The sequence below is a fragment of the Bidens hawaiensis genome, unplaced genomic scaffold (assembly GCF_021521415.1).
Source record: "Bidens hawaiensis isolate Kalapana, Puna unplaced genomic scaffold, B.hawaiensis_p1.1 tig00030301_1, whole genome shotgun sequence".
NCBI classification, from domain to species: Eukaryota; Viridiplantae; Streptophyta; class Magnoliopsida; order Asterales; family Asteraceae; genus Bidens; species Bidens hawaiensis.
Window position 1 is genome coordinate 100320 of NW_027495056.1, and position 24895 is coordinate 125214.

Below are 24895 nucleotides of genomic sequence, written 5' to 3' on the forward strand. Positions count from 1 at the left end.
CTCGTTCCGACCCTAATTTGGTCTTACACATGACCCGAGCTCTTCTGACTCGACTTGTTGCCAATCGTAACCGGTAAAGAAGTATATCAATATCATACTCAAATTAAAGAGAATAAAATGCTCTTTTTTATGATGTAATGTGTTTAAAAAAATATTAACGTGTGAAAAAGTTATGGACTTTTAAAGAGTCATGGGGGTAGTTAGTTTTAAATAAGGGTAAAATATGTAACTATTATATAAATTAACAAAAGTTGATGAAAGTTCAAGTACCAAAATTGTAACTTTAATTGTAAAAGCTTGTAGCTTTTTCTCAAACGCTAGTAGTAGTAGCGTCTAGAAAAAGAGTTTTTTCTCCTAATACAAAAGTTTCAAGCCCATTGAACCAAACAAGGCTTTTTGTTAGGTAGGAACTTTTTCTCAAAAGCTTGAAGCTCCTAAAAGCTTCATGCCAAACACACCCAAAATATTTCATAGAAATCCCACTCCTCCAAAAAGGTAGTTTACCCCAAGATCGTGATGTCAAAAACGAAAAAGACGGTTGCATCCCTCTCAATTTTAGAAATTTGAAACTGAAGTTCAATTCTACGCCTCTTTGAACACATACGAGAGCAAAATTGTCTAACTTGAAATTGATTCATGTTAGAGCTAAATTAATTCTTAAAGGTATACATGCTATGCGTTTAATTTGATGTTTCTGAGCATTGTATGCTTGAAATTGTTAATTCTTGTATGACGAATTGGGTTTTATGAAATTTCAATTAATTGTATTCCAAATGTGTTTATGGTTTTTCTGGATCGAATTCTGCATTTGTTTATGGACTTACACTAATTTGAAATGGGTTATGTTTAAGTTATCGAATTGTGAAATGGATGTGTTGTTTGGATGAATCACCAAGTTTTATGAAATCATGAGTTACTTTTTGTGTGTAATATGATATTTATTGTTCTTTGCTGCTAATACTTATGCTATGTCATAATCGCCATCATTCTTAGACACACATACGTAGGCATGAGCTTGGTACCGTACCGGTACTGAAAATCATGAATTCTTGGTACCGGTACCGAAATATTCGGTTCGGTACCGGTACTAAAGGTAAAAATTCGGGAAATACCGATACCGTACCGATCCCGAAACTCGAAACTTTGATACCGATTCAGTACCGACGGTACCCAATCGGTACCTATTTCGGTACCGGTACCGGTACCGAATTTGCTCATCCCTACACATACGTCTTGTCACTTCACGCCAAGGTGAAGATAAATGTGATAAACGCATTTTGACCTAATCGCCCTTGGGTGTGACCATTTTAGGCACTGCAGATGAATGCTAAACCTTTTTATATATGATGATGGGCATTAGGATATTAACATTTTAGGTTTCTTAATAAACTTTAGTTCATTCATTAAGAGTTTGTAATAACAAATAAGATTTAATAGAAAGACATGATACTCTAGGTTTCAAATCAAGTATAAAAAATACACCAAACCAACTAAAAATCCATTCTCAATTAATATCTCTAATCTATCAAAAGTAACACAAGTGCTAAAGCATTGACATAGCAACCACATTCTCAACCAACGACAAAAGAAAAACTAAAATTAAAGGTAACTTCAAAACATTAATTATAGATGTTAATTGATTTGTAATAAATCGAACAATAAGAGCAAAAATCCATAATTCATTCACCAAATATTGTTTCTTGTAGTTTTGTCTTTTCACAAAGGAATAGCAAACGCACAACATAAAGTTCATCAATTGTTAAGTGTCCGCTGAAAATTCGCAAATAATTAAACACATGAAATTAAACAGTTGACGAGGAGAAAGTCAAAACGTCTCAGATGCCACAATGGAAGAGACAGACGACACACAAGGGAATCAATAACGCCTTTTGCTATCTCTGTGGCCAAGTTATTATTAAATAAAACGAGCATAAACAACCTTCTCAAACGTTCGTTTCGTTTAACCAAGCAAAATTAAACTAAACTGTAACCTAACTAAGGTCAATGTTCCACAGCTGAATCATTAAAAAAACATATTATAGCTCATCATGTTGATGAAATCAATAGAATTAATAATAATAATAACAATAATAATAATAATACCTTGTGTTTGCGAGCAAAGTCTTCTAGTTGAGACCGAAAGGTGGAGAGTTGTTCTTTCATAAGATAGGTTCATAAAGGGTTTCATTCAGGCCCTTTTCAAACACCCCCTTAGACATCAATACATATAGTTTTTTTTAACACATCAACAACATCTTTTAAACAACAATGAAAAAATCAAATTCAAGATTTACAGGTCTAATGGTGAAAAATAGCAAGCAAAATCATTCTATACAAAGACCAGTCAATGATTATGAGAGAAGTAGGCTATTAAGGGTTGAAGAAAACCAAAAGATAATGCAAGATTTGGGATTGAAAAGAATGGCAAATTCGATGACAAGTTTGGTAGATTCCCAAAATGTGAAGAAAAAAAAAGTCAGACCAACACACAAAAATGTGAAAGACGTAGACTATATTCCCTATAATGGTGATAATAGTGAAGAAGATGACCAAGTAATTGATACAACGGTTAAAGTATCCAAAAAGGTAATTCAATATTAAATATTTTTTTTTTTTATTTTGTAAATACCTGTTTTCTAATGAACATGATATTTGTTGTAGCAACGACGTTCCCAATATATTCCGCCACTATCAATGAATAGGGTTGCTAGTTTAGCGAAGAACAATCGAGTGACTGCTCCAAAGGCCTCTCAAAAGTTTTCATTGGGTTCAAACGCAAAAAGAGAATCAATGTAGTTCAGCAATTACCATGCGTGAACTAATCTCAAAAAATCAAAGGGAGGTATTGAATAAAAAAGCGACGAAGCCTAATTGTATTAAAGGGGGGTCAAAAGAACAATTTCTTCTTGTTGATGAGAATTATGATGAGGATGATGGGCTATTTCAAGTTTTTATTGTTGATGCTAAATTGTTAAAACTATTTTTTATATTAATTTTCTCATTATGCTTTACATATTGACGGATTAGATGCTGAACTAGATGGTTTGGAAAATGATGAGAATGAATGGGATATAATGAGATCTCAAGGTACGTATTGTTAGTGATTTAAGCATATCATTACATAATGTTTCAATATATTTGTTGTTATTTATTGACGGTATTTTATTTCAAATAACAAGACGAGGCTGATAAGGATGAAGAGTATGAAGACGTGGAAGATATGACAATTGCAAACAACGACAATGATATACATATGGATGATCACAGTGAGGAATTAGAAACCGAGGATGATGTGCATCGCCTCGAATTTGACCTGCAATGCCCCGAATTAGAAAAAGCAAAAGGTTTGAGTTAACTAGTAATGCCACTTTTGGCGTGTTATTGATTAACGATATATATGTACTAATCTATATCGGAGTACAGGAGTTACTAAAACCAAAAAAAGAGGACCAACGATGTTGCATAATGTGCACACACGAAAAGTTGACGAGCGTGAGGCTATTATGCGTAATGAATTTGGACAACCCGTCGGACCAACATCACAGGAGAAGGATGTAGTAGGAAAATTCACTCGATTTTTGGGTACTATAGGTCGTAATTATAGTTATGCACCGTTGATCTATCGTTCATGGCACAAGGTGCCACATAAAGAAAAAATGTGGGAGTATGTCCTAGTAAAGTTTATGGTTGTTTTTTTCCCTTTATTTATTTGTTAGATTTTCATTTTAAACTAAATACTAACTTTTTAAAGGAAAAATACGATGTGCCTGAGGCTGCTAAGAAATGGGTTTTAAAGAGTATTGGACATGCATATAAGATACACAAATCTCGGTTTAAGAATAAACACTTCTCTCAATTTAAGGATAACAAAACAAGGTGGAAGAATCGACCTAACATTATTCCAGAAGATGATTTCTTACAACTGTTGCGTTTATGGAATGATAAAGATGAAGCGGTATTTTTGTTGACAATTTTTCCATTAATAGTATTTAGTTTTTATAGTTATCTATTAGCTGAGTTATATATTATATATTAATGTGTGTATAGAAACGTTGTGTACGAGCCAAGGAATCACGCATGTCTCAAAAAAATATGCACACAGCCGGCCCAAAAAGTTTTGCTAGGATTCGTGAGGAGATGGTACAATTACTTTTTTTTCTCTCGTTATTTGTATCATTTTGTTGTTCAATATGCTAATGTTTTTTATTGATGTTTATTTATTATGATTATAGAAAAATAATGATCCAAAACAAGAATTACCTACTTTAGCCCAGATGTTTGAACGTACACGTCAAAGGACAGAAGGACGTGTATATGCTGACTCATATGATGACACGGCAAGCAAAATTGTAAGTTCTTTCTACTTTAACCTTAGGTAAATACCCATGTTTCATGTGTGCTAGTATGCGTAGGATTAATAAAGTTTTGATGAAAGCCCCGAATCCCCCACTAACCTATAGTCTATAATTGTGTTTTTTTTTTCTAAGCACTTCTATATACTACTAGTTCAATGAAATGTACAGGAAAACTAATGAAATTCCATTAGTTTTCGGCGCTTATTCGTGTACACATCTAGTTGTAGTATGTTAACTGTCTCAAATTTGAACCGAAAACAGAGACAATGAAACTTACTTGATTCCAAAACTGCCTCTAAAAACAAATCTGACCCGAAAAGACCAATTAACAGAAATTTAATTCGAACAGTAATAAAGTTGGCCGAAAAAAAAAACACCCAGCCCTTTTAACCTGTTTTTGACCCGTACTATGACTTGTAAACTGGCATTTAACAGCAAACAAACTAAAATTTGTGGCATGTTTGGTTTGTGCATTTCAGAATACTCTTGGGAACTTTAGCAACGTTCACATCTGTGTAACGATCTAATGTTTTGACCAAAATACCCTTGACAATATGTATTTGCTTGTAATGTCTCGAAACAAATTGTTAATACCGTGACCCTTCTAGTCTTAACCTGCTGCACCAAATATTCTAATTTGACTTTAAACAGGCAGTTTGACTATTAAAAGCCAACTCTTCACACAAATGCAATTTTTCATAACCGGATCGGACAACGAATCAGACAGGTAACTGGTTTACCGGTTCAACTGGTCGAACCGGTTGGACCGGCCGTACAACTTTTGCTCCAAAAATGACAATAAGTCTGAAAAAAGAATTTCCAAAAAAAATGTTTTCATAGTAAACCGGTTCAACCAGTCCGGCTCCCCAGTCGGACCAGCGAACCGATTCAAACCGGCCCTGGGAACCGAACGAGCTATAGTAACTACAAGTGTTAACTAGTGCTAATACGAGTTGCATTAACCTTTATGTCACCGTTAATAACATTGTCAATAAATTATATAAATAAAGCCTCAATGCCTAACTTGAAATATAAAAGAAACACAACTAGCATATTAAAACATTAAACTTATGACTCAACGGTTAACCTAATACTCGAGCCAAGCTCTAATACACTTGGGCTTGCAAGAATCTTCAAAGTACTTCTTCTGATCAATGGTCAACTGGTTCTTCGTCGACCCTATTACAAAATATATTATAAATTTACATAAAAGTTAACAGAAGCTTAAAATTTTCCAACCAAATGTTATGATAAAAAATGAAAATTGTAACACTGCACAATGTAATCAAAACTTACCTAGTTTCTAAAATACCTTGATTCGTAGCTAATTGAAAACATATGATCCAATTCATAAAACGTTAACTAAATAATAGCAACAATAAGAGTTCTAATCGGTTTTACTTAACGGGCCAAAAATTCCGATTTTAGTAATGGTCAAGTCTTTGACCACCATTTTGACAGTTTTTGACAAAACTGTCATTTTGGCAAATGGGTCAAAACCATCGGTTTAGTTATCAGGTTAAAATTCTGAATTTTAGTTGAAACTTTGACCGTTGTTTTAGTAATTTACATAATACCTGATTGCATATGCATGCACTAACCTATAAAAAAAATTTTAGTCATAAAGTATTAACTTTTTAATCACTATGTTATATACATATTTACTGGAAAAAGGGTGCATAGTTTGCTACTGATTTCAAGTTCAAATTCTTGGTTTCGGCTACAGGAGAGACTATCATAACAAAGTAATCGTTATGGCTTCAAAGGGCGGTTTCGGTATTTTCAAAAGTTTCAGAAATTCTTGTTTGATTCAAAGTCAAATTTTAATACCGATTCAAAACAAGTCAAAATGCCTTTGACCCATTTTGAGTTGATGTTATTTTTGTTATTTAAAATCAATCTGCTTTCTCATATTTTTTAAAATACCAAAATTGCCCTTGGAAGCCAAAACGATCACTTTTGATCCAATGCTCACATGTAACAGGAACCAAGATTTTGAACTTGAAACCCGTAATAAACTATGCACACTTTTGACCGGTAACAACGATGTTAACCAATTTGCAAACTTGAACCAAAACTTACTTGATTCCTAAACTACCTCTAAATACAAACCTGACCCGTTCACAACTTAAGTCTCTCGTTGAGTTTAACAAACCTGACCCGAAAGGACCTGTTATCAGAAATTTGATCTGAATCTGTAGCAAAATTTACCCAAAATAAAAACGCAGCCCTTTTGACCCGTAAACTGACCGGTAACAGCAAACAAACTGAAATTTGTGATATCTTCAGTTTAGTTTGTGTATTTCAGATTTTTTTTGGAAACTTTAGCAACTTTCAAAACTGTGTAGTTATCTAATGATGTGGCCAAAATACCCTTGACGATTTTCATGTAATGTCTCGAAACTAATTGTTGATACTGTGACCCGTTTCAAGTGTTAACCCCCTGCACCCCAGATATGTTAATTTGACTCCAATCAATTTTTGCATCAGCTCATCTAATAAGAAATATGCGGTTTGACTATTAGAAGTCAACTCATCACACAAATGTAATCAAAACTTCCCTAGTTCCTAAAATGACCTTGACCCGTAACTAGTTGAAAACATACAGTCTAGTTCTTAAACCATTAACTAAATAATAGCAAAATATTAGTACAAAAGTATATTATACCAAATCTGCACCAATTCACTTTTACCCGATAACGAATCAAAGTGAGAGAAAAAAAATCCTTTAGTATCCTAAATCGCCGCTTTGGCAAATCTTTGAATCTCATGAAACACTTTCACCCGTAACACAACATGTAACCTCAATTTCCAAAACTGAACTGTATTTAAGTTGGCTGATGCACACTTTAACTTTCACAACAAAAAGTTATCTATATCCTTAAATTTGAACTGAATTACCTAGTAGTGAACTTTGTAGTGATAAGTTCTAACCCGTTTTAAATCAAATTTTCGTATAACCCCTTTTAATACGACCCGTTTTGCTATTTGAAACTTGAATGTACACAACTACACCTTAATCTGAATTCTTTGATTAGAAATATGTTGACATTGATACATAGATTATTGTAGAATCTATCTTTATATATGTTGATAATTCACATGCTTGGATTCTTGATTAGATTCCTAGTTTTGAAATCTACTTCTTGTATAATTTCAATTTTAGCCGACGATTCTTTTTTTGTGAATTTTGTCTGTAATTTGTGATATTTAAGACTTTTTAGATTTGTGATTCCTAGACATTTGATACTACGATTAGATTTCTTTTTGTGAATATGTTTGCAGTTTGTTATTCTATAATGTTTAACAGGAAATATGAATTTGGTAATTCAAAAACTGTTTTGACAATTTTTTTTTTTTTTGGAAAAAATTGTAGGAACAAATGAAGAAATACAAGCCTACAAATGATGGAAGCTGTGCAGTAGATCCTTTTTTGGCTGTAATGAACAAGGAGAACCATGGATATCGCCGACTTTATGGTAGAGGCGTTACAAATACATTACTTAAAAAGTTCAATGGTGCTTGCATGTCATACCTACTTCCAGAGGGGCTAATGGAATCATTCAAAGAAAACGTTGAAGTTGAAAGCCACAAGTTGTTGGAAATGCGCAATGAGATTGATCATGAAAGAAAAAAATCCGAGCTCGAAGCTATGCGTAAAGATATTGACATCCAACGAAAAAACTTGGAAGCTATGATGCAGAAGATGATGAAACAACTAACACATGGAGATCAAGATGAGTAGACCATTTTAAATTCTCTTTATTATTGTAATTGACACTTTGTATTGACTATGTTATAATTTGAGTTTGGAGATGCATATTAAAGTACATTATTTGAATATCAATGAAATTTGTGTTTTTTATTACTCTCTTGTAAGGCCCCTAACCCGGTAGCCTTACTTTAGCGTCGGATTTACTCATAAACACAGTTCTTACATATCAGAGTTCATTAAAACTTTCGCGGAATATAAAAACTTTCATGAAACGTTACAACAATCCAAAACTTGCCTTAATTAAACATTCTTGTCTTTCAAAATAAACGTCAATTACATTAAAACATCTTGAGTCTTCAAATGCCAGTCTCCTATTCGCCCACCATGTGCCCGCTCAAGCTAGTTGTCTCATTCTACTCACCTGCGTGCATACTAAAAGTCAGCTACGCTGAATGAGTTCTAGTTAATCGGACGCCATACAATACATACACATACATACATATCCGAAGATACATATCCATACCTAACTAGTTACCCTTCTGTTCTACACACATACTTACTACCATACATACATACATATCTACAATCACTAACCTCAGTCTACCGAGAGTACGTTCATAGTCCGCCGTCTATACCTGTACTCAAGGTCGTGAACACGTAAAAGGTCCGCAGTCCTTACCTATGTTCACCATTTATGGTACGTGCAAGGTCCGCAGTCCTTCCCTCTACCATCCTACATCCACAACACGTACAAGGTCCACAGTCCTTCCCTATATTACAACCTAAACCATTGCACGTACGAGGTCCGCAGTCCTCCCCTATGCTACCACAATACAAATACAGCACGTATAAGGTCCACAGTCCTTTCCTATGCTGATGCCTATCTATAATACGTATAAGGTCCGCAGTCCTTAACTACGTTGTCGTCTATTATCTGTAACACGTATAAGGCCCACCGTCCCTATCTACGTTTACATCTATCATCTACTTTACGTATAAGGCCCGCAGTCCTTAACTGCGCCATCACCAGCCGAGTCTATGTCCGACAAAAGCTAGAGGGATTTGCCATCCTAACTTACTATGTCGAACGTAGAACTCACATACCATTCGTGTACCTGTATACACATACTTCACACATACAATAATTACATTGTAGCATAAGAGCACTCTAGGCGTTCTTTACATCATTCATTTAACAACCATACCTCTTGTCGATACGTGCAATATCCGAAGATCGTTCACGCCCCGACAAGTATTCATTTGTAATGTTCATACATCTTCGATATATAATATTCGTACCTTTATTTTTGACCTGACAGTACGCGCAATATCCGAAGATCGTTCGCGTACCGACAAACAATCATTCATATCCGTCACATATATCCCATATGGCATACACTTATCACTTAGGATAAATGTATTAACAACACATCGAGTATGCACACAGCCCCGAAAACATAACACATAAATGGGGCTAGAAACTCACCTGAATCCTGTTACGCTCTCCGTTAATCGTTATTCCCTTCTTGAGCTGTGCACGGCTAACTGTATAATATTTACATGTATCAATTAACTACTACTACTCATGTTGTATTTCTATCTTTATACAACCCACAACGAACGGGGGTCCGGGGGCAGCGCCCCTGGCAGCGGGGTCTAGGGGCGGCAGCCCCTAGCAGGGTCCAAGGGGCAGAGCCCCTGGCTGGGGTCGAGCTGCCAGGTCAGCTTGGAAAAATTTTATTTCCATTAACTGTCTTAACACATTTTTCATTAGGTTTTTAATTTATTTTCTAAGCGAACTTAACTTTAGGCGAAGTTAAATCTTAAGCGAACTTAGCTTTAGGCGAAGTTAAACCTTAGGCGAACTTAGCTTTAGGCGAAGTTAAACCTTAGGCGAACTTAGCTTTAGGCGAACTTAGCTTTAGGCGAAGTTGTCATCAGGCGAACTTAGCTTTGCAGGCGAAGTTCATCAGGCGAACTTAGCTTGCAGGCGAAGTTGTCGGCTGCAGCTACTGTTCGTCCTTAATCGTCTTCGTTTCTTAACCAAATAACTCGATTTAGGTATCCACGGAATCGTCTGACCAGCGCCTACAAACCCCAACCATCAAATCGACCTAACATCGATGTTTAAAGGGTGCGATTTAGGCATATAGGTTACGGGTTCTTTTATCAATCGATTAACCCATCAAATCGTAACCATTTTCAGTAAGTTTAGCTTTGTTGGATTCGTTTTTACCATACAAACACAGATCTATCATTTCTATACTAATCCAAACCTAAACGAACAAGTTCTCGATATAAACGTACCGTAAATGAGTCGAACTACGAACACGAGCTGGTCTTGTTGCTTTGGTTCGTCACGACGATCTAGCACCAACGAGCTCGGGTCCTCGCCTTTGGATCTTGGTTCGGGTTGTGTGTTTTGGGGTGTGTAGAGATTAGGATGGATAAATGGATGGAATGGAAAGGATTGGGGTTTAAGGGGGTATTTATACTTCCTTAAGCCCATGGACCGAAGGCCCATATTTCCTTTTGGTTCATATCTAATCCCATATAATTATCCTACTAAGTCTTCATATTTTGCTATTATTATTATCGTTCCACTAACTCGTTTATTTCACCCGACAAAATAATATAATAAATATTACTTTAGAAATTTCGGGATGTTACATCTCTTGGTCGTGTGAATGAATGCATATATTAAATAATAGCAATTACATTTATATTACAAAGTTGCATTTGAATGGAAAAAAGGTTGCATTTTTTTCTATTAAAATTTAACAATGGTTGCATTATGTCTTAAACAAAGTTGCAATTTTGTAACTAAATTATAATAAAGGTTGCATTTAAGTATAGAAAGGTTGCATTTGAGTATTGAAACCGTTGCATTTTTACAACTAAAATATAGTAAATATTGCATTTGACTTCTAAAAAAGTTGCATTTTATGGTAAAAAAAAAGTTGCATATTAAAAAAATTGCATTTTAAGGTTAAATGTAACACTTTCAAAAAAGGTTGCATTAGGCCTTAAAAATGTTGCATTAGGCCTAATGGCCTAATGCAACGGCCTAATGCAACATTTTTAAGGCCTAATGCAACATTTTACCGGGGTTGCGTTAGGTTCATTTTCTTGTAGTGATTTCAAAATGAAAAAATATAAATATCCTTAGATAAAATATTTAAACAACACTTACTTTTAGTAGAAGAAATACATGAAATTAGATATACTACCTCACACTTAACATGTATTAAAAATATGAAGTTACAAACAAATAAAAAAAAAACCTTATTACTTTACTGTAATAAAACTTACATAACTGGAGGCTGGAGCATAACAAAAAAATATGATTATTTTTTCTAACAACATATTAAACTTTAATAATCTCAGCTTCAATTGGCTGGCTTATATTAATTTAGATTTTCAATTTAACAAATATATTATTCATAAGTTTCACTTTTGATGTTAAAGGCGACCTCACTTTAACAGAGAATTAGCTTCATTGATGTTGTTTAAAAAAATAATAAATTCTCACTAAAACTATCATAAAAATATGTATATATCAATCACTTGTTTACTACAGACTTACATAGTCAGTTTTTTAATAGAGTGCGATTAAAAATTACAACAAAATTAAAAGCTTGAATTGTTATTATTCAACCTATCAATAGAAATTCTTATAACGCAAATGCAAATGCAAATTTTCTTTACTCGAGTTACTTTATCCCATTCAGTTTTTTTTACTCTTAAACTCAGGATTTCTCCATTCTAAACCCATGTCTAGATACTTTGTGGCAGTCCGTACAAGAACCTAGTAGTAAAAGCCCACCGTCAGCTGGTCCAATCATCCGTAAGAAGTCCTTAAACAATTATCTCTCATTTCGAAAAAAACCCTCCCACCCAAAGTTATCTTAACACTATTTTAAACAGAGAAAAAAATTAACAACAAATATTTAATATGCACAGCCGTATCAAATCACTCTAATTCCTTTTATAAATTATAATACCACCACCAGTCAACAAATATCTTTGGCATTAAATCTTCAGTAAACCCCGTTTCCCCACGCGCTGGCACGTACCTAAACCCACACTCCACATACACAAACACAACACTTTCGCTAGTTTATAAACAGCACACAAAAAATAGGTCACATTAGAAACAAAAAAACACACACACACAACACAACACAACATAACAACAATGGCGGTTTCATCTTCATCAAGCCTCCTTTCACTTAAATCCCCAATAAAAATAACCTCATTGTCCTCATCACGTTACAAACTCCCAATCTCCATCTCCCTGCCACGTCACCACCACCGTACGTCACCATTATTCGTTGTGGCCGCGTCACTAGACGCAAAGCCCACAGTCCTCATAGCCGAGAAGCTCGGTCAAGCCGGACTCGACTTACTGAAAGAATATGCCACCGTTGACTGTTCGTATAATTTAAGTCCCGAAGAGCTGCGTACGAAGATCTCGCTATGTGACGCGTTGATCGTACGGAGTGGGACGAAAGTCAGCCGAGAGGTGTTTGAGAGTTCGGGTGGGAGGTTGAAGGTGGTTGGACGTGCGGGTGTGGGTATTGATAATGTGGATCTGGGTGCGGCTACGGAGTATGGGTAATGCGCCCACGGCTAATACGGTGGCTGCGGCCGAGCATGGGATTGCGTTGCTTACGGCTATGGCTAGGAATGTGGCTCAGGCTGATGCCTCCATTAAAGCTGGTATGTCTTTATTTCGTTTATTGATTGATTCTGTGATAAACATTAAACTGTTCTTTGTGGCATTTCGTCGAACATGTTGCATGCGGTCTTCTTGTTTTTTTTTTTTTTTTTTTTTTTGTTGATTTAAATATATAGGCCAATTCGAAATAAAAAGACCTATGCCCTAATGAGTAACTAAAATTGCGGGTCTCGGCCTATTGTTCGGCTGCCTTTTATATGGAACTACTTTTTAAGTTTTTAACTTTTGGATTTGATAGTTTAATTCATTTTATCAATGCATATTGTAGTTTCTTTAATGTTATGTAAAATGGTTGGTTATTGGTTGATTAGGTGATAATTTGTTTGTGGCATTTTGTCGAACACCTTGCATGCATTCTTGCTGATTTTCATTTGGTTCTAGCAAAAAGTATTTTAACTTTTGGATTTAGAAAGCATGTGAAAGTTTGATTTTTTTAAACTGTTAATGCATAAAATCCTAAAAATCATGTCTTTTATAGCTCTTTGTGGCATTTTGTCAAAGAAGTTGCACGTGTTATTGATACTTTTCATTTTGATCTTGCTTTTAAGCTTTTAACTTCTGATTTTTCAATAATATGTGAAATGCTTGCTCATTGATTAATCAGGTGATAAAACTGTTCTATCTGGCATTTGGCCGAACACTTTGCATGCCGTCTTGATACTTTTCATTTGGATCTAGCTTTCAAGCTTTTAATTTTTGTTTTTGAATAATATGTCAAGTGTTTTTTTTTAATTATTAATGCATAATGTCTTAATCATTATGTTTTTTGGTAGCTTAATTTAATTTCCACAGTGCATATTTTAGTTTCTTCATGATAATTAAAAATTGTGTTTGTCATTTCTTTTCAATTAGGGAAATGGCAGAGGAACAAATATGTTGGCGTGTCACTTGTTGGCAAAACTCTAGCAGTAATGGGATTTGGAAAAGTTGGAACAGAAGTTGCGAGGCGAGCCAAGGGGCTCGGTATGCATGTCATTGCACACGACCCTTATGCACCAGCTGACCGGGCCCATGCTATAGGAGTCGATTTGGTCAGTTTTGACGAAGCCCTTGCAAAAGCAGACTTTTTGTCACTCCACATGCCCCTCACTCCCGCCACATTGAAAATCTTGAATGATGAAAACTTTGCAAAAATGAAAAAAGGAGTCAGAATAGTTAACGTTGCCCGTGGAGGAGTGATCGATGAAGATGCATTAGTCAGAGCACTTGATGCAGGCATTGTAGCACAGGTAGTTAGATATTAGCTATCTAACTTATATTCAATAATTGATTATTTTCATTTCAAAGTTTTATTCAGTCATTTGTATTATATTGCAATTTCAGGCGGCACTTGATGTTTTCGCTGTGGAGCCGCCACCAAAGGATAGTAAGTTGGTGCAGCATGAGAATGTGACTGTTACTCCTCATCTTGGTGCTAGTACAATGGAAGCACAAGTAAGTAAAGTCTTTTGGATTTTAATGATTATGTATTATCGGCGCGTAATATTCAAACTTTATGCAGGAAGGAGTTGCTATTGAAATTGCTGAAGCTGTTGTTGGAGTCCTACAAGGCGAGCTTGCTGCCACTGCAGTCAATGCTCCCATGGTTCCTGCTGAGGTAACACATGCTCAAATACCATCTGAAAGTACAACTAGGGGTGCCTGACACGACCTGTACACTAAGGGCCCGTTCGTTTCACGGACTTTTTCTAAAGGGTTTGGAATTGGAATTGGAATGGAATGTTTGAGAATCCCTTTCATGTGTTTGGTTGGTTAATATGTATTGGAATTGGAATCTTCTTCATTCTCGGGGTTTTTTTTTTTTTTTTTTTTTTGAAGAACGAGGACAACGAAGGAAACGTTTTAGTTTTTTTACATTTTTCGTTTTTGAATTATGTTTTGAGTTATGATTTTTTTATTAATTTTTTTGAATTTTTTTTGGAGTGGTTTTTATTTTCCATAATAATCCTTTCAAATAGGTGGGATTTTGAAATCCCATGAAATGTGGGATTTGATGGGATTTAGTTTCCATTCCCATTCTTTCATTTAATGAAACGAACATATCAATTCATGGGATTTAAAATCCCATTTCTTAGAATTCCTTCCAAATCCTTGAAACGAACATGACCTAAACGAAAATAATCAGGTTTTGGGTTGCATATCTAACTCGTTTAAAAACGGGCCGTGTTCGGTTGACTTGTTTGGTTAAACAGGTTGACCGGCTAACCGGTTTATAACCTGTTTAACACATATTTTTACAACCCACCAACCCGATCAACACGTTTACAACTTGATTATCACCCACCAACCTATTTGGCATGTTTAGATAAATAGGTACAATGAGTCGCGTTCGGGTTGGCCTTTTACCTAAACAGGTTGACTCACTAACCCATTTAAGCCACTTTTTACAACCCACCTACCTGATTAACACATTTATTAATAAATATTGAAATTATGGTTAAGCCTGTCAGACTTATGTTCATTAGGGTTAGGTTATACGATAGCATGCAGTCTCAATTTGTATAAACCGATGTACATTGTTTTACATAGAATGAGACAGCATCATATCATATAACCTTAATGAGTTTAACCCTACTAGGCTTAACCCTAGTTACCCGTTTGGCACGTTTAGATAAGTGGGTTAAGCGAGTCGTGTTTGAGTTACATGATTTTAAGTGTGTAGGTTAGGGTTGATGCTTTTTACATGAATAAAAATATGGGCTGTGTTCAAGTTGTAACATTTCAACCCGACACGATTGACTACACACATTTCCGAACACCATGCATACTGGTTTAGTGTTTTCTAAAAAATATATTACTTGCAGGTTCTAACAGAGCTGAAACCTTATGTCACACTAGCTGAAAAACTTGGAAGGTTAGCGGTGCAACTAGTAGCGGGTTGAAGCGGAGTGAAATCTGTAAAAGTCACATACAAGTCCGCCCGAGCACCTGATGATCTAGACACAAGACTCCTCCGAGCCATGGTCACCAAAGGTCTAATCGAGCCGATTTCAAGCGTTTTTGTCAACTTGGTCAATGCAGATTTCACTGCCAAACAAGGAGGGGTCCGCATAAGTGAAGAACGAGTGATCTTAGACGGATCACCCGAGAGCCCACTCGAGTCAATCCAAGTCAAGATAGCCGACGTCGAGTCAAGGTTCGCGAGCGCTATTTCTGAGTCTGGTGAGGTGACAGTGGAAGGCAAGGTGAAAGATGGGGTCCCACATTTGACCAAAGTTGGAGCTTTTGAAGTGGATGTGAGTTTAGAAGGGAATATTATTTTGTGCAGGCAGGTTGACCAACCGGGTATGATTGGGACCGTTGGAAGCATACTTGGCGAAGAGAATGTGAATGTGAGTTTTATGAGTGTTGGAAGGACTGCACCACGGAAGCAAGCGATTATGGCGATTGGTGTGGATGAGAAGCCGAGTAAGTCAGTTTTGAAACGAATCGGGGAGATACCGGCGATCGAGGAGTTTGTTTTTCTAGATTTGTAGGTTTGGTGAATGGATTGGATTGGTTTGGAGTTGGTTTTGGTGAGGGAATAATTGGGAATTTGTTATTTTGTTGTGTCTGGTTTGTGTTTTGGCAACATGGGATTGGTTTTAATTTATAAGGGGTATTGGTATTGAAAGAGTTCTTGGAACACATTGGTGTTTCTTTCTTTTCTTACTGCTTCATTAAGTTGGTGTTTTAGTTGATAGTGATTGTTTAGATAGTAATGATCTGAGAGTGTTATATATGGTCATGCTTATTTTTTTGATAGGGAACTAAAAAATTGTCACACTTGACATAGAAATGAAGAAGTAGTTTTAATTTTTTACATGTTAGACTAAAAAGTAGCTTTTGTAAAATATCTGATAAGCAAGTGTTACAAGTCAACACTATCACATCTCATTCTTCGTCTCCATCTCTCTCCAACACCTATTTTCTCATTTTTCTTTTTCTTCTTATATACTTGCGGTAATTATAGAGATGTTGAATAGTGGATATCCTAGAGAATCACTATTTATAAATCTCTAATTTCTAAAAAATATTTAAAATTTAGAGATGGAGGCTCGGAATGCTCAACTCTGATGTTCATTTCCTATTTAAACTTATTAACTACAGCCCAAATACAAGCATCAACCCGTTTATCTTTTCTTACAATGATGTTTAGTTCCGTTTTCTTAACAAAAAGAAATGATATACACCACTTTGAATCTCCCAAAGGCTTTCAACAGATACTAATGTGAAGATAGTTTAATTGATGTGGTTCGTAAACAGCATACATTTTACCTCTAAAAAACAAACAGCACCAAAGCCTAGCAATATTTTTAAGCATTTTAAAAACTAACAGTTATTTGATCCCAACTATCTAAAAATCCAAAGCCATAATAAAATTGAGTCTGTTTATATACTAGCTATTTTGTTTGGAGTATTTCGAAGATGACGAGGTTCAAAAACTGTTGAAACTAGGGCTGTAAACGAACTGAACAAACACGAACAAGGCCTTATTCATGTTCGTTCGTCAAGAAAATCACGAACAGTTCACGAACACTTACCGAACGAGATTTTATGTTCTTGTTCGTTCATTAAAGAAATTAATGTGTTCACCAACGATTAACGAACACAAATAAAATCGACAGGGCCTAGAGATTGAAACCGGTGTATTCATCAATGTGAATAGTGAAAGCTGTAAACAAATCGAATGAACATGAATAAGGGTATGTTTGTGTTCGTTCATTTAACTTTAAAAGAGCACGGCTACTTAATCGAACAAATATTTATGTTCATGTTTTTAAAAATGGACATTTGTGTTCGTTTTTTTAAATCCAAACGAGCATTACTGAACAAAGATAAACGAACATGTATGAACAAATGTAAACAAACACAAACGAACTTAAATGAACACAAATTAACAAACATAAAGCCTTTAAGCAGATGACCTATTCAGATAATATTTAATTATTTTCTATTAATACATAAACAAATATAAATGAACATAAATAAACGAACGTTCATGAACATAAATGAGCGAATGAACATGTGTTCGTATTCGTTTGTTTAATTAAACAAACACAAATTTTTTGTTCATGTTCGCCTGTTTATTAAATAAACGAACATAAATGAACTTCCCGCCGAACGGTTCACGAATAGTTCACCAAACGTTTGGTTCGTTTACAGGCCTAGTTGAAACCAGTCGACCTATCCTTCGGTTAAGTATCTAATTTCGTGGTTTGACAGTTTTAGTTTTTACGTATCTAAATTTCGTGATTGATAGTTCAAGTTGGTTTAAAAGCATCGAACAATCGTGTAAACCAAACCAGCCTTTTTATTGTTTCTTTGTATTTATCAGTATGTGAACCATGCCTTTAAGTCGTTTTAAAACATACAAACTTGTAAGTTTGAAACATTAAAATTAAAAAAGTCAGTTGTAATCCACCGTAATTAGCAGTTCAGCCTAGAGTACTCTGTACTCGTTAAAAACTGACCCAACAAGACCAAAAAAGCCCATCCGCTCCGATCCCTAGATTGTAAACTCCATTTTCTAACACACAAAACCTTGATCTCGACGGTCAGGTGTTTCGCATCTTAACATCACATATTCCCAGTATTTGTTAAACATTAAAACAGATAATTCGGTATAATCCCATACCTGTTTGCATAACATTTAGCAACAGATGATATACTGCAAAAAGAAACTAGAAACCCGACAAAAATAAGAAACCAATTCACCAATTTTATGGATCATTCTTCCATTGATTGAGATCCAGTTACAGCTTTAGACCCTTTCTTCTTATTCTTCTTCTTCACTTTCTTTCCTTTTTCACTCTTCCGTGGTGGTTTTTCATCAGAAACGGGCTGCGTGTTTTGTAAATGTTGGTGTAAGGCCGCTAATGGATCCGCTTGGAAAGCGGGATTGCTAAGAACCGTTTTCAACTGGTTTGTTTCTTTCATCCTAATTAAATTACAACATATAAGAGAAAATACACATAAAACTTAAAATAACATTAAAGCTTTTGAAACAAAATGAAGCGCTTACACACGTTTTTGCTTTGACTTAGTGGTGACTTTGAAGTCAGCAGGAGTTTCTTTCTTGGAAGACTCTATGTCGGGTAAGAACTCGGCTAATGAAGATAAGTTGTATGCTTTCAGTTTCTTTTGTCGGGTTCTCAGCTTTTTCTTCCCGTACATAATAATAAAGAAAGAACAATCATTAAGCAACAAAAATTATTGTTACAGTTTTAAGATAAACAAGTAAATTAAAGAAAAAGTTAACTAACCTTCTTGATTGCCTTTTGAGCACCTAAAGCAACTGTTTCTCTAACCTCTGCCATTATATTTGACGAAAACGCATAAATGCCGCATTTTAAATATGTAAAAAATATGAAAGTAAAATTCAAAACTATGTCTTATTGGAAGAACTGAAGAACGAATTAGAGAGAAAACATACTTGAATAGAACTCCAATTTCTTCTCAAATTTCCGATCAGCATGCTTAGTTTCATCCTTCTTTCTGTAATAACAGAAAAAATACAAAAAGATATAATAAAAACAAACTGAAAGAAGAACATTACAGTGTATTGAAGTATTCAATAACAGATTGAACTTGTGGGATGCAAAATTACTAACCGTGAACTCGTCTTCCCCATCGCTAAATTTTCGAAAATCGCAAGCACACGCTATAATCCCTAAATTTCACCATCCAAATGACAGCAAATGAGAAAAGTAGATAAATACACACACAAACTTATGAAATTAGTGAACGTTAACAAACTATGTAAGCAACATAACAGATTCAAGTTACATAGAAGCATATAAAGCTAAAGATGCATTATTATTTTGGTCACAGGTTAAACTGAGATCAGTCATTTGAGCCCGATAAGCTAACGGCATTATCGGGCTCAAAATACCTCAAATGACATTCTCATCCAATTATGTCACTCCCAAATTGCATATCCAAACACCCCCTAATTTTCCAGAGTAAATCCAAATAATATAATATTGACATTGATTGTAAGTTAAATGATTAATAATTGATAAGTAACCTAGAACAAATATTAATCCCGATGATAGAATTGAAACCATATTCTGTTCTAATGCTGATGCATATATCTCGAATATTTTTTTTGGTTTCATATTAGTTTTTTATTAATATTATTGATGTTTACACCGGGACAATTACAGACGAACGGCAGATAGACGGGCAACAAGCTTTATATATTCAACATCTCATTTTCATAAGTGGGTTTAACATTGTACCTCAAAGATCCAGTTTGATTGATAGTAAACGGCAACAGAGACACAGGCGTTTTGATTGCCTTTGTTCTGTTCTGTTCTGTTCTGTTCTGTTGTGTCTGTGTGGCTAGGGTTGGGTTTGGTTTGGTTTGGTTTGGTTTTGTTGCGATTACTTTAAGCAACGTCAGTAATGATGTATTCTTCTGCGGCTTTATAAATATTTAATTTTACTTTTCTTATCAAATAATATAAAATTGATAATGGCTTGGTGGTCGTAGGTCGGTCAGCCTGGTTTGCAACCCACAGAGTGTTTTTCGTCCTTTCTGTGTCCTCGGAAGAATCTTCTCCTATGATGTCACTTGACGCCAGTTGCGTTGCCACAAGAGTCAAAACCCTTTGACGTAATGCAGACAGGATAAATCCCCAGTTTTGACTCGGATTTAAATTGATGGCCGCTCGAAGGAAGCCTAGTTCTTATATTCATTCCGTAACCAATTACTAATTTATCATGCTTGATATGCATGAATAAAATACAGATAACAAAGATTTCTGGCTTTAAAATAAAGAAAATTTACAAAAATAAAAAATGGTAATGGCTAGTGACAATGGCAGCAATTAGGGATATCCATGGGACGAGTTTAGGTAATTCTAACTCCATGCCTGATTATAACCTTTATCCCAAACCCAACCCAAAACCCGTTGGCTATCGGGTTAATTTATCCATTAGTTTATTAAAAATATTCGTCGGGTATACACAACTAAAAACCTTCGGATATCCATCGGGTTATATTATTAATATTTATCAATTAAATTAGGTAACTATTAATCACTTACTAAAAATGATTACCAGAAAATGTCTCAAGTGACTAATGATTTACAAAAAAGATAAATGGGTACTGTATTTGAAATAAATAATAAAAAAAGGAAATAAAATTATATCATGTTACTTAGGTATATAATTGGTAGCGGCGAGGTTGACGCTGGTGGTGGCGGCGACGGCAACGGTGATGATGGAGATGGTGGATGCAACGACGGTGGTGGTGATGGTAAAGTGGTGGTGCCGACAAAGTAGGTGAAAGAGTGAATGTAATGAAAAAAACATACACGGAGTGCGGATGAATGGTTTTGATGTGTTTAGAGGGAATGAAATTCCTTGTGTAATCGGTGATTCTTTTAAATTAACCAACCTTTTATTTTTTCATTCCCACACAATGTCCTCTTTCACTCCGCATGTCATTCATACATACCAAACGTTACCTAAGTCCATTTGACAAGATGTATTTTGTTGTGTCTTACTAGCTTAATTTAGCCTTCTCTAATATGAGCAATGCGATTGCATTGCCTTCATAGATAATCGACGGGTCCTCCTTGATTTGTTTTAAACTGCATGTTTTTGTGTGTGTTGGGTCATTGATCTTATCCATATACATTATTGAATATTGACTGGCATGCTATGAGTTTGACATACATTTCAGTGAGTTTCAGATAGGGGGCCAACTCATTGCAACCTGGGAGATAAACGACTTCACAAAACATATACTTGAAAATTTGTTTTAAGAGAAGCGTGGCCACTTACTCGACATCTACACGTTATATGCATTTTATCTGTTTGAGTTGTAACCCGTAATATAAGTTCCTTTCTTATCATAAATGTGTAGCGGGTAGTTTTGAGTGCTGGCAATATAACCTTCATGTAATCCAAAGTATTTAAAAGCAAACCATTAATTTCACAATTCATAACTTTTAGAACCTTCCCATCGATATAACTTTATTTTGCAACACGAAAGAAAATATGAAATGAAGAAGAGAGATAAATTTATTGCTCCAGAATAAAAAATTACATTCAAATGAAACAAAGTATATATATACATCAACATATGCGCTCACAGCAGCAAAAAAAGAAACACAAACTGAACAATGGAAAAAAAAACTACCATTTGTGGTTCTACCTTGGCTCAGGCCGGTTCGAACCTCAAGGGCAAATCAGCTGTAAACCAAAGTATGACCAGCCTTCGGTCCATACAGGAACCGAGTAAATAAGGGTGCCTAAAGTAAACGAGACAATCATAGTTGTTAACGTGTATACATATGCTCGCCATGGATGCATGCTCTCTTTCATGGCTTCAAATTCAGAAATAAAAGTTGAAACAGTACTCAAACAACCACAAAAACCAAACTGTATGCCTGTAGCCACAATATCAAAATGTTCATCTTTCACCTACAAACCACAAAACATGCATTAAACCAACACGAAAATAATTAATAATATGTTAAAGCTGCAACAAAAATTTACATATTTCTTCATTGTTGCAAATGCTGCCATAATACATGCGGCAGTTACATTGGCGATCAGTGTGCCAAAAGGCATCCACTTCATCATTTGTGTTCTTCCTACGCCTTGACCGTTGAGTTGCGCTAAATAGAACCTGATCCACACACCGAGTGGTCCAACAATGCAACCGAGCCATAAGTGGGCTGTACTGCTATCAGTGTTAAAATCCTTCATCAACAATGTCACACTCACACCCCATAACCACCCGAGCATGGTTACCATCACCACTATTAATATAGTTTGACTCGTGGTGCTATATTTTACTTGACATTTGGAACTTAGGTTTGTTCTGTTAAAAGCCCATTTGAGACCCTTAGCGGTCTCCACCCCGAATATGAACGAATAGGCAACAAGAAACAAGCCTGCAAAAGCAAACCTCATTGAAATCATGCTATGTTTATATATCTGTAAACTGTTCAAAAAGGCTCGCGGTTGAGGCTTGCTTGAAATCGGCTAGCTTGAAAATGAGCCAAGCCCGAGCCAAGTTAAGCTGATTGCCTGAATTGCTGTTAGCTAACTCATTTAAATTGAAGTCCAAATTTTAATATATATAAATATAACCCAAATTTTAATTTTAATATACATTTAAATTCTGCATTATGTTAACATTAAAAAGATTTTTTTTACATATATTGCAAAAAAGTTACAATAATTTAAAAAAGTAAAAAAAATAAATAAACAAGCCGGTTAATTTGATGAGCCACGAGCTGGCTCAAGCTTTTGACGAGCTGAACGCGAGCTACTCAACATTTCAGCTCGTTTACAAATCTATACGTTAAAATGACATACCTAGTACAAGCCCAAGAACAGAGAAAACCCAATAACCATCAACACTAAGCTCAAGCATCTTTTGATTCCAACCGCTAAATGTGGTTAGACTTCCCAAATAACCCGTTGTCAAGCCAACAGCTAACTCGGGGGAGAAGTTGGAGGTATCTCCTTTGAACACAACTCCAAACCAACCCATCAAGAATGAACCAACCTTAAATAGCATGATTGAGAATAAAGTAACTAATTGTATGATACTTTTACATAAAAGTTACTTAAAATGTAAAATTACAATACCATATTGGGAGGAAGATCTATATACATATAGCTATGATCACTTGTGGCACCAACCACTTGAGGACCAAATAATTTTTCTGGGAGGTACCTTGTTAATACCTGCATAATATGTAAAACACATATTATTACTTTTAATTAACCGAATGAGCTGCATATAAAACTAAGGTGGTTTACCCCAAGAATGCCAAGTACAGCAAGATGAATACGTGATGATATATATGCCAAGAACCATGGCAACTCGTCGCGTGCCTGCATATACAAATTACCAAATTACCCTCAAAGCGTTGGTACAAGTGTACAACAAAACAAACAGTTTGTGTAGCACATAAACATTAAAAGTTTAAAACCTACTTCATTATGGTCTTTTTCAAGTAGTGTTTCTTTGAAAGAATGCTGTTTAAGAATAGGCAAAACCATATCCTCTTCGGTTCCATTTCTACTATGCAGTGCTCTATCTCCAATATCGCCTGCCTCGGAGACACTGTCGTCGTCGATTTCATGCGCGCTTGATCCTAACCGGTTGAAAGATCCACTTATTATTTGTTCTGATTCATTCATTTTACCACTTTCTCCTATTGCAAACATTAATTTAAATTAACCACAGTTTATACAAGATATTAGTTATGTCACATGCTGCATTTATGGATTAAAATCAATTATTGGTGCTGTTGTCTGTGATGGCTGGAGTTTTATTTGTGTTTTCTAATAAATTTTGGAGCCATATGATTTATAGGGCTCTCATTCGCTTACGTAAGTTATAAAAATGTTTGTTAAACCGTAACATGTTATACAATGTTTGTTAAACCGTAACACGTTAATGATTTGGGATATTGGGTATTAAATTAAAATTTAATTAGATAATTATTTATATAATTATATTTATAAATCTTATCATTTTAATTTTTATTAGGGTTGTCTCGAACTTTCATGTGGTCGTACTTAGAATTATACAGGAGTCGGTGTCAAAATTTCATAGGGGTCCCACATGTCTAAAAAAATCTGATGGACCTGTGAGTGTTTCTATGGACTATGGGCCAGCAGCAGGCCCAACAACTCATCAGATCTACATAAAAAATCAATCACCATGGTTTCTGGCGTTCGTAACGTTGATCAAGCTTTGGAGGATATTGAACGTGAGGGTGTTAACGACGGACAGCAGGTTCTGAGGGTTCCGCGTGATTCTACGCGTACCACCAGCAACCGTCCCTTCGTCACAACCCCTCACGGCCAGACTGAAACTCCTCCAGACGATCTCACGTTACAAAATATGGCCGGCGCGAAACTGAAAGGACCAATGGGTCCAGAAGAAGAAACAAATGATCCGAATGAATGGCTCATAAACGAGCAGCGGCGTCTGATGGAAAAGTACAATGAAATGGTCAAACAGAAGAAGCTAGCCGACCAAACACAAAGGCAAGCGTTTGATAAGCAGACTACAAAAAGGCCGCGCGCGCCGGAGGAAGGACATTCTGTTCACACTGCACACAC

General features: G+C 35.5%; 2 protein-coding genes and 1 pseudogene across 3 annotated transcripts; 1 reads left to right on the forward strand and 2 right to left on the reverse strand.

Moving 5' to 3' along the window:
* Positions 1-12268: 12268 nt before the first annotated feature.
* On the forward strand, positions 12269-16428 carry LOC143580292 (D-3-phosphoglycerate dehydrogenase 1, chloroplastic-like; annotated as a pseudogene). The gene is made up of 5 exons (XR_013143616.1): positions 12269-12792; positions 13664-14040; positions 14135-14245; positions 14313-14408; positions 15616-16428. The product of XR_013143616.1 is annotated as a D-3-phosphoglycerate dehydrogenase 1, chloroplastic-like (transcript).
* A 2002-nt stretch (positions 16429-18430) lies between these two features.
* Positions 18431-19424, reverse strand: LOC143580284 (uncharacterized). Its single transcript, XM_077063362.1, has 5 exons — positions 19405-19424; positions 19227-19288; positions 19057-19103; positions 18816-18955; positions 18431-18731 (listed from the first exon to the last, which is right to left on the reverse strand). The coding sequence occupies exons 1-5, from the start codon at positions 19422-19424 to the stop codon at positions 18521-18523; spliced, it is 480 nt and encodes a 159-aa protein (XP_076919477.1). The 3' UTR covers positions 18431-18520.
* A 2558-nt stretch (positions 19425-21982) lies between these two features.
* On the reverse strand, positions 21983-23992 carry LOC143580285 (fluoride export protein 1-like). The gene is made up of 6 exons (XM_077063363.1): positions 23759-23992; positions 23582-23656; positions 23408-23506; positions 23132-23324; positions 22304-22704; positions 21983-22228 (listed from the first exon to the last, which is right to left on the reverse strand). The coding sequence occupies exons 1-6, from the start codon at positions 23990-23992 to the stop codon at positions 21983-21985; spliced, it is 1248 nt and encodes a 415-aa protein (XP_076919478.1).
* Positions 23993-24895: the final 903 nt, after the last annotated feature.